The following is an 11113-nucleotide window of genomic DNA, read 5'->3' on the forward strand; positions in this document are numbered from 1 at the left end:
GCTGCCCTCCCCTTCAGCTCTCACAGTCTGGATATTATTGTTAGATCGAGTACCTGTTGTTTGTGTGTCAGTGAATGAGTTGAGGGTACTGCTCCTGTTAGATTGACTCCTGGTTCTCACAGATCCTGCACACAGGAAGAAAAACATTCATGTGATATGATAAAACAAAATAAAGTTCAAGTTTATTTAATCCAATTTAGTGGCACTGAAGGTTATATTTTACAGTGTGTGTTCTCACTTTGAACAGTTGATGAAACCAGTCTTTGTATGCGTGCACAAACACAATAAAGTACACATTTTGCATTTTCTTCAAGGCAAAAAAGCTCTTTTAATTACATGCCTCAACTTTGCCCTTTACTTTTCATTTTCTTATTTTTCACTTCCTTCACTTAAGTCACAGGCTTGTAGTTTTTATGTACTGAAACATTAACTAGACTTCTGAAGTTTCAGTAAAAAGGAGTGGAGAAAAGAGGAAAAATTGTTAGTTTTTTGTCTTCTCCTTCTCCTCTTGCACGCTTTCATCACTCTCAGTCCTCTACTTTTGTGTCCTCCTCCTCCTCTTGCTGCTTCTTCTGTCTCTTTCTGTGGACTTTTTAAATTGCCACTCCTCCTGCTGCACCCACTTTACATAGAACATCATCTCCACCTATCACTTCCCTCATACTCTTTGTCATCTGTCTTTTCATCCTTTGGCTTAATGTCCTCCCCTCTGCCTGACGTCCTCCTAGTCTTTTCTTCTTTTTATCCATTAAAAGGCAACCACTGTTGATGATGCTAATCATGCTGCAGCTGAGACAAATCAGCAAATGCATATGTTAAGCAGTGGTGGACCCAGAAAACATCACTTAAGCTTGTTCCATCACCTCACACACACACAGACACCTTTATACAACAATATTTTGCTGATTTCATGATTATAATCTATATGCATACATCACAAACACTGCATGTCTATTCTACAGTCACTTTTAAATCAACATTTTTCATCCATGTGCCTCATTAGAAAGAAAAAAATACTGGCATTCATTCTAAATTTGACTCATTGATTTATTAAACCTGCCCTGTCCCATGTTTTTTCTTATGCTTTGAAGTACAATGATACATTTTCAAATAGTACTTGTTGTTCATGATTTCAAAAATACCAATTGTTTATTTGACATTTCATTTTGAATTGTGAGGGGAAAAATGCCATGGTTTGTCACAGACACAAAAATTGCTTGTGCAGTCTAAGTATGTGTGTGCGTGTTATACACACTTTGCACTTTCGTAGAGACACTGCTGAGTTTACCAGCAGACTCCCTGCAGAGAGGCTTATCAATCCCTCTGCCCACCAGCTTTACAACTCACTTCAAGGCTTTATTGTCATGCCAGTACATTTTTTTACAACCCTTAATGTATTTGATAGATTTTGAAAAAGAAGGATAGTTGTTCAAATATCTAACGTAAAAAAAAATGTATTATGTACGTTTAAGGGTAAAGCAGACAGTCAGCTGACGTTCATGGTTGCATTGTTTTATGTCCCTGGCTTTAAAAACTAATTTATAGGTTTCCATATCGGCTTTGTCTTTCTGATACACTGGAATGACTGGAAAAAACAGAAGCACATGCTTTCACAATGATCTGCTGAGCAGATGTGGCTCTGCTTGCACGTTTAATTTATTAAGTCAAATCAAATAGTTTTTCCACAATTTTTCTTTTGTCTCCCAAATTATCTTCTTGTGCTGATTACATTTTCAAAGCAAGAGTTTTATCTCCTGCTGGATAAATGTTTGTGTTCATATGACACTAATTTAGTGGCTGCACTACAGCAATCTGTACAAACTGAAGGCACAATGAGAACGTCTAACAACCTCTTAGAGAAAGCATACAGTGAGGAGATCCAAACAAGTTTTTTGTTTCACTTGACACTGAGTGCCAAACCTGTGGCATATTATTTACATGTTCTTCTCTGAAGTGCAAACATTTAATTTCTAAGAAAGCATAAAGAACTTTTTCAGCTCTTGTTTGCATAACATATTTTACTCACTCACACCAAAATTAAGGGAACAAAATAACCATTTGAGGTGACTAATGATTTTAGAGAATAAAAAAAAAAAAAGAGGAAACCCAGATTAGCTACAGCAGAAGGCAAACCTGGGGGTAGTTGCTTCAGCTATGGTAGGTGTGAACAGACCTTGCTCACATGGCTCACTCTAAGAGCTTATTGTGCTTTGGAGTGACATGTTAATACTTTATGAATTTTAAAAGCAGGGAGACTTTATAGGAGTACTGCATCATGCGGCTGGTATGTGGGTGAATTTACCTCATCGAGAAGCAAGTAACAAAGGGTGCAAGGTTGAAGCTTATTATTTCCTTTTCAGAACTAAAAAACACCATAAAGCGCCCTACTGCTACAATATATTTTGCTTTTCTTGTTCATATGGTCTTAGGGAGTTTGATTTTGTGCTTTGCTAACACACTATGTACAATTTAGGGTTTTTACAGCTAATGCAGTACAACCAACAAGGCAAATTAAGTCATTCAAAAAAATGATTTGGTTCAGGGGAGAACAGGAACAACATCATCAGTTGTTTCAAAATGACATATGTTTACAGTTACTGTACATTTGAGTTGCTAAGCCCTCTAGAGGCCTTAGGAATTTTGACAAGTAAAGGAGGAAGTCGGTGATGTTATAAAATGGGTACACTCCAAGTCTTTTATGGTCTTCCATGTCCCCCCACTTGCGTTTTTTCCTTGCATCTTAGTCTTACCCATGCAAACTGAATGAAAAACTGGCAAAATCAAAGAAACACATTCATGAGATGTCCTTTCCTTCAGTTTTTCATCCAAAGCATCTAATCATGGACTGATTTTTAATAAAGAGGCAAGTCAACCTGTAAAAGACTTCAGTGAAAAATGGTCCCATGACAGGTGAATCCCAATGCCACTAACTGCATCCATAGTTCTCTCACTTACATCGCTTCTTTGCCTCTTAAACCCACTCAAGTAAACTGCAAGTATACAATGAAGTGAGAGAGGAATGTGAAAACTTGTTTTAGTTGACTTTAGATGTCTTTTCCTCAAATCCTTCATATGAAGCATCTAATCACAAACTGATTTCAAATAATGGTGCATGTCAATTTGTAACAGACTTCCATGAAGGATGCACTTATGATGCATAAGTTATAACTCCTCAGGGCAGAAATAAGAGATTTGGGACATCCTTCATCATGACAGGCTGGAACAACTTCCAGGCTGAGTGAGGATCGAGGAATGATAAAATAAGGGGACTGGGATTTATCTATCCTCGCTTGACTTCCGGTTCAAGCAGGGATAGAATAGTGAAGAACGATCATCCAAAAGACATGGGATGTACCCACTGAGTAGCAAAATTCAGGTGTGGAGGAGTTCAGGCTGCATGGATGGGTTAACAAAACACTGAACTTTAAAAAGAGGGATTGTTGTTGTTTGTTTCCCGTTTCCAACCATGAGTCAACATTGTTGTTTTTATTTAAGCAGGACTACAGTCGTCCCCTAACATTAACCAAATTTTCATTGATGTATTCATGACAGTGGTCCCTAAACCTACTCAAGCCTCTACCACACCTTTGTCACATTGTAAAATAAATCTATTTTTCAGTAGTAATGTTCAACAATTTTGGAAGGAACAAATAAATGATGTCTACCACTTTGTTTTAGACAGACAGTTACATGCCTGAAACATATTAGCTACTACTTACTTTACACCCTGCATTTGTCATCATTACCCTTTCTGAATATGTTGTGTCAGTTGCAAGTCATACTTAAGTAGACTCAGCTTTAGTTTTAACAATCCAGCTGGTGTACTTACAGTATTACAAGACTACACAAAAATAAACCTATTAATAATCACCAGTGCCTTTGCTCTCTCTCTCTTTCACTTTCTGAGTGAGAAATTAATGCTTTTTTGAGAATCTAATGAAACACTTGCCGAAGAGGGGAGGAGGAAGGAAAATGCAGGACTTGATGAAGTTGTGCCCAAAATGGTTTCAGTCAGATTAGAGAGGTTATGGTTGTGCCAGATGTACACTGGCAGGCAGACAAGACAGAAGGTCTGGATCCCATTTAGAATATTCTAGATTCTTACAAGAAAGCAATGTAAAAACATTAACTCCCACCACATGGTATGTAACCCCCAAGACAAAGCTTCCTAATAGGCAAAGGTTGTACATTTTTTGACAGTGTAGGAACTTTGTACTAGCCCTGTTTAAATGCAGCTTAATCCAAGATACTTGATTTATTAATTTAATGCGTGTGGAACTATTTGTGTGATGATATGTTTGCCATGTCATATGGAAGCTGTTTATGTGTTTGGCTTGTATGTGGTTTCAGCAAAGTCTGCTCTTTTTTGTGCCCATCTCTCGCTTCACCCAGACATTCTTTATTTTAGAAAATCCAAGTCAGATTTTGAAAACACCTGCAGCTCATTAAAATCAACAATTTTGTCCCTCACATCAGCTAATGATGCAAATCAACTGCATGATTTAAAAGGTTTACAGATGTATAAAAGGCTTTGTGTTTTGAGGTAGCATTGAATTACCACATTAAAGTTTCTAAAAGTCCTTTTTAAACCGTTACACCTGTGCATATAGGTACCGATCCAGCAACTGGAAATAGTTCAATTGAAAGCAGGTGATTAGTCCTGCAATAAATAATATCTTGGCATATCTGCATATGCATGTACTGTACACATAAATACACAAAGAGAAGGAAAATGAGGTGAACTAGCTTATTAGTGGGAATTTGCGCCTTTTGTTTTGATCCATTGTAATCCCTGTCTCAGTCATCAATGTCAGCTGGCCAGATGGCTGTTTGGAGCAGACAGTGGTCAAACATCTGGAAAACTAGCCCCTGTGTCTGACTCACAAAGGACCTCCAACTGCTCAGAAGCAGCTTTACCTGAAAATCATGAAACAAAGAAGAAAGGAGAAGATATGACGTTTCTGTTAAATAGGCTGTTGTATAGTAAGTTAAAAATAAGCCTTGGAGCTGAAAGTTACAGTGGACTTATGCTAAGTGCCAGTGTTCCCCTCTGCGTTATAGTGGGCATTCAGCAATAGCTGCTGCTTTCAAACAGGAAAACAAGTTGTATAGAGAAAATGACAGAGAACAAGGCGAGTAGAGAATGTTTGATGAAGTAGATCAGAAAGAATTAGGTGGTGGAGGTAGTTTAATGGGCTGAGGGAGAAACAGAAGGGAGCAAGATGGAGAAAGTATTTGTAAAGAAATGCCTGAGGGAACTCAACATTAGAACCAAAAGTTGAACACATAACAACTGGACAGGACACATACAGTCATTACTTTCACAGAAGGCAGTAAGGTTAGCTGGGAGGGCCAGATTGACAGGGGGAAAGAATATGGCAAATGCTCTTTATCCCTTTTTTGTTCCTTTTCTCATTTAGTCAAACACACACCCAGCAGGTGGGAAAGGTCACTTACTTTGTGATCATTGCTTCTTGATTCCAAGCTGACTGCTTTTATAGCTTTAGGGACTGCTGGGACTGCATTTTGATCATGAAATAAGGACAAAACACCACCACCTTATTGCAAGATATGGATTTTCTGCTAAAGGACTATGACACAGAGACTAAAATTTTATAATCCATTTTGAGGTTGGCCTTCACCTGTGGCTGTAACACTATGTTCTCCTTTAGTAAAAGCCAGTCTGAATCACCATGTATCTTTACCTTCCTAATGCACTAAACTGGACTCTTCCAGTCCAAGAAGATATGGAGACTATTATGGTGCATTCACACTCATTTACCTTTATGAACTGCCCGCTCCTTTTCTTAAAAAAAAAAAAAAAAAAAAAAAGTTAATGGCGAGCAGCTGTAAAAGTGGACAGAAGTGACAGCTTACTGAATCACCTTTGTGTACAAAAATGTGCTATATAAATAAACTTGTCTTGCCTTATTGATATAATTTATGAAGATAAAGGGTGGTGATCTTTCAAAATATGATGAGTGTCACTTTGGTGAAAGAACAGGAAGAGGGAGTACATCTGGCTTATGTCGTTGCTGAGCTGATGTCTTTGCTAGAGCCCTGTAGTTGCTGTGAGACCAAAAAAATAGGCCTTCTACATTATTTACTAATACTTGCAGCTTCTGTACTGCAGCTTGTCATTATGGTAACAAAATGTGTCACCAGAACCTTTTGTCATCAGCAGGAGTTTCACTGTCATCAACAGAGCTTTTTCTTATTAAATTACCCCACAGGGAGCACAACACACTTATACTTATGAAATGTATCTAACCTCCTGCTCTTAACCTTCACTTCTATCACCACATGTTGGTGATTAGCCTGGTGGTGAAACGACCTGGTGAATCAACATGGTCACACACACAGTCGTCTACAAACCCTTATAGTATTACAAGAGTTCATCACCAGACATTGCACTCTAGTGTCTGATATCCTCAGGAAAATGCCACCAATTTTGTAAACAATAGTTATTTGTCAGTTGTAGTGCAGTGCACATGTGTGAGTATACACTGACCCTCTGTTCTTACAGTATGTGATTACAGAAAATGAAGTAAAATGGAAAAACAGTAAACTGAAATAATGGTTCCTTTCCAGATATCATTTAGCTTGAAACTTTTAAATTTACAGCAATTTATTGTGAATGTGTTTTTCTATCATTTAGAAAATTATTATTATTATTATTATTATATGGAGATTTATAATGCTTGTTCTTCCCTGGTGTTCTACAGCAGTGATACAAACATTGGAGAAAAAACAATTCCTCAGCTTTCAGATACAGCTGAGTGTGACTGCTTCAGTCTCTCAGGTGAGCGGGATGCTGCTGTTTAATCAAAGTCTAGACGCTGCTCTGTCTCATGTGAGTTGATTTGGTGAGTTGGAGACAGGAGCTCAGGAGCGTTTTTAAAAGAAGGGGCACACCAACCCAGCCCCTCTCTGCTCACCATTGGCCAATGAAATGTAACAACTGGATCCCCCCATATCATCTTCCAAAAATGTGATGGTATAGTGGGGGCAGAGGGAGAGAGACATGCAGGGAAATCGAGGTGCTGTTTGTCTAAATGAGAGGATATTTTTCTGTTTTCGCAAAAGTATTTTCATATTTTGATGCTTCGTAATCTTATTTTGCTACAGTGTATTTCTCTTTCTCAGAGCAGCTGTGTGAGTTCATTCTTAAATTTGTTTCTTCTTTCTGTGTATATTGTGTTCAAAATCTAGGAAACTCGTTTCAAATATTGTATTTTCTCATCGTTCACAAGAACATCTTTTTTTAGCTGCTCATTTTGTGTAAGGGAAGACTCTTCTAATCATCTTCTTTCCGATGTCAAGTCCTTTACTGGGCCCCCACCCCTTTACATATCTGTCTCATGAGCAGACAGTGCTGTTCTGCCTCTGATTTAACTTGTAATTTTAACAGTTGCTGATTGCAGGCCTGCACTACACTGCCAAAGAGTGTAAGTGGCGTCGTTCATGAAAAACTACTCAGAATGCAGACATGAGACGTGCTTATGAAGTGCAATGTCCTCTGGCTCATTTTCATTTATGTGAACTGTTGCTATTTAGTAACAACGCTTATGCAATCCTTGGAAATTAAAAAAAGACTAAATACATTCATCTTTTTACAAAACCCTAGGGGCTGAAAAAAACAAGAGTGTTAAACAGAAAATTTTAAAATGTGCAAGTTGTGTGAGGCCAGTGCAGTACAGACCTGACAACACAGTGTAGAGACAATGGAATAACAAGAGAACAGCTGTAGGCAGCAGACTGTCACATAGCCAGGTAGGATAGGTGAGACACACCATGTTTTGTCCCATTTTCACTTGACTCACACTGTGTAAAATCTTAGCTAATACACCTAGGACTTATAGGAATACACCTGTAGGACTTATAATTTGGAGCTTTTATTTGTATGCAAGGAATTATTTTGACATGACTGTATGACCTGAGTCAGTAATCTGAGTACTTCTTCCATTACTGGGATAATTAAAGATCAGAAGCAGCTCAACAATAATCAAACCACTTAAAGTGGGATTAGGATTCTATAGTCCAGTCTCAATAAAAATTAAATAAATTAAATAAATGTCATAGTTATGTAATGATAATTTAACAACAATAATAACCTGCTAAAAATGAGTGGAACATCTTAAACCTAAACCTTTGTTTGACAAAACATGTTTGGTAAATGACATGAAATATTTTAAACCAATATTTATTACACTCAGAAATAAATGGAACCCCTTAAGAAATTGTTTAAGTTTTTGAGCGTTTGTTTATTGTACAATAAATGTCCAGGATTCATTTTTCTGCCTCACTGCTCTCATTAAATCTTATGACCACATTTCTTCTCCATGTAAGACAAATGCTCACTCTATTACTACTCTATAAGGGCCACTGTCAGTTATAATTGTTCAATTCTCCAGGCCACCAACGACCCCAAATCTCATTACTCAACCATTCTTATGAAAAGCACAAATGACAAAGTGGTGACATGAAACTGTTTCCTGACTGGACGGGCATGAAAAACAGAACCACTGAGCCCTCAGACATATAGTATTTCTACAACCCTTGTCAATTTGCCTCAGACAGATTTAATGCCACTGAGTGAAAGAACAGATCAGTATTCTTTTTCCATGACTTTCAACGTCCACCCACACATGTGCACATTGGGCTATAATAGTGCATTAGTATTATTCAGAAGACTCCTGTGCTTCATATAAATACATATTACCTCATCCATAAACAGCACAGCAGCTTCAGTCATTTACACTGAGGCCATGAACTCAATAATGAAAGACCATCCTCTACACAGCTAATTATAGCCAGTTTATTACCAGGTTATGGCTTTCATTAGCCAATCAAATCCAGCTACTAATAAACAGAAGTAACATTGTGTCCTCATCTAAGAAGCACAATGTTAATTGCATGTGATATAACACACCCTGGCGGCTTGGTGATTAGTGACATCACTGAACAGAAAGGGTTGTGTTCAAGGCCTCTTTTGGCTCCACCATGTCACGCTGAAATCAGTAAATGAATCAAAAAAAATTTTTTTAGCAGAACCTTACCATGTGTGGTAGTATACATGGAATCAGCTAAAGGTATGCACCTTCACTGAGTGTCCTGACCACATGGGGGCAGTGGAACAAGCTGAAAACAGAACCTTATAAAGGTGTTATGGAAAATATGTTAGCAAGCAACATTATCATTCATTTGGAGTAATGTTTATATGACATTTTAAAACTTTAAATGAAAAGAAACATAAAGCCAGAAATTGTATTTTCCCTTAACTGGGACTGTTTTATTAGACAACAAGAACTGTCTGGGCCTTTTGTAACAACTAGTGAGGTACCCACAGGAAAAGTAATGCAGAAATGCAGGCTGGCGAAACAACCAAAAAAACAAACAGTTTATATTGCCAACCTACACCAACTCGTCTCAATAGTGCACTTCAGAATTAAAATAAATATCAAAACATTTGAGTATCAGAAAATGAACAATTAAAATTTTGAGGGGAAAAAACTATGATTGGAGGAAAATTCTTTTTTTTTTTGACTGACTGTGCAAAACGACATTTGTCTTTTGCAAAGAAAACAGCATAATGCTACAACTTTCTCACGTAGATTTGCACAAAAATTCATCACGCCATTCCCTAAACCACAGTTTCTAAATATGATCCTTCTACTGTAGCTTAACAGTACATTTGCTAAGATGTAGCCTGTTCTACACAACTGAGATAACATTAAATGACATCAACAGTCTATAAAACAAACAAAAAGAATAGATTAACCATATGTGCTCCATGTGTTACAATTCTATGAGACTGTCTGTGCCCTGGTAGTTTGGGGGGTTAAGCTCATATTTTTTCTGGATGTCATAAGGGAGGAAGCGTCCGGCCAAAAAATGCTTCCCTGAGAAACCCATGGCACACTTCTTTGGTGCTGTAAGTGAGATGAGAACTTCTGGGTTTATCCCGTCCTGACTTGGTTCTTCTACATCCCAACCTGAGGAAGACAGTAAGACGCATTTAAGGGGGGAAGCATTGTGATAATTATCTGTCTGTTGTGTGGGTAGTACTGTACATTGAGGATATGATGAAATCACGCAGTTCTGAGTGCAGTGTAAGATTTATCCTCCATGTGTGCTTCCAGACTTAAAGGCCTCTTGTGTGGGAGCCAAGGCTCCTCAGGAGCTACGTGGAGGCTCGTTCATCATGTTGTGTTTCTGAGCTCTCCAGCCTGATAGCTATAGTCTGTGTGAATGCTTACCTGAGGGGATATCCACACTGGCAATGGGGATCCTGACTTGCTTAAGAGTGACCAGAATACAGGAGTAAGGCTCCTTAATGCTGGTGCCATCTGCCTCAGGGCCCAGCATGGCATCAATCACTATGTTGTAGGCATCATTTATGAGCTGCACCTGAATAGAACACACCAGTATGGATGAATGAGAACTTTACTTTACATGATTCATCTAAATTGGAGGATCCCACCCTGGGTATGGTGACTCCTCCAACAGATTGCATGATAAATCTGATGTCTGTCTATCTTACACTGCTAGAAATGTCTTCAAATCCACACTCCACTCTATTTAAAATTGTTACATTTTTCAGACTTGTGTAATGTATGAGTTCATTTTATGTCTTCAGACCTGTAAATGTTACTCACCTTGAACATGAACATATGAAAAGCAGTGAAGCATGACTTGAAAGAAAAAAAGTGTCTTTCTGTCAACATGTTTACCTCTGTGGGGAGATAGGAGAGGAAAGGGATGTCCATCTTCTCACATTGAACTGTGAAATCCTGGTGTAGACTGTGAGAGGAGCGTTTAGGATAGTAGATGGTGGGCTCATATTCCTGTGTCACATGAGTGTGTATGTGAGTGGGGGGGAGAAAGGAGGAGAGAGACAAAAACACAAAAACAATGGAAAGGTTACAGAAGTTATATAGGCAGCGGTTTCAGCCACCACTGACATTATTTTGTGCGGATGATGCATTAATATATGTTTGGCCTGCAGTTCAGTGAAAATACCAATGATCAGAGGTTGCGGTTTCCTACAGTCTGCTTCAAGAATGAATAGTTCCCTTATAAAGTGAAAGCTGAGAAGAGTAGAAATCCAGAC

General features: G+C 38.2%; 2 protein-coding genes across 2 annotated transcripts in view; both read right to left on the reverse strand.

Moving 5' to 3' along the window:
* Nucleotides 1–2754, reverse strand: part of cilp2 (cartilage intermediate layer protein 2) — an 11188-nt gene extending 8434 nt beyond the window's left edge. The window contains exon 1 of the mRNA XM_020612283.1: nucleotides 2751–2754. Coding sequence (XP_020467939.1) covers nucleotides 2751–2754 — 4 coding nt within the window. The remainder of the gene's footprint in view (nucleotides 1–2750) is intronic.
* Nucleotides 2755–8257: 5503 nt separating this feature from the next.
* The window catches only part of yjefn3 (YjeF N-terminal domain containing 3), a 58849-nt gene continuing 55993 nt past the window's right edge, over nucleotides 8258–11113 (reverse strand). The window contains exons 4-6 of the mRNA XM_020612305.1: nucleotides 10734–10847; nucleotides 10260–10410; nucleotides 8258–9995 (exon numbers count right to left, since the gene is read on the reverse strand). Coding sequence (XP_020467961.1) covers nucleotides 9799–9995; nucleotides 10260–10410; nucleotides 10734–10847 — 462 coding nt within the window. The 3' untranslated portion in view covers nucleotides 8258–9798. The remainder of the gene's footprint in view (nucleotides 9996–10259; nucleotides 10411–10733; nucleotides 10848–11113) is intronic.

The sequence above is a fragment of the Monopterus albus genome, unplaced genomic scaffold (assembly GCF_001952655.1).
Source record: "Monopterus albus unplaced genomic scaffold, M_albus_1.0 scaffold122.1, whole genome shotgun sequence".
Taxonomy (NCBI): Eukaryota; Metazoa; Chordata; class Actinopteri; order Synbranchiformes; family Synbranchidae; genus Monopterus; species Monopterus albus.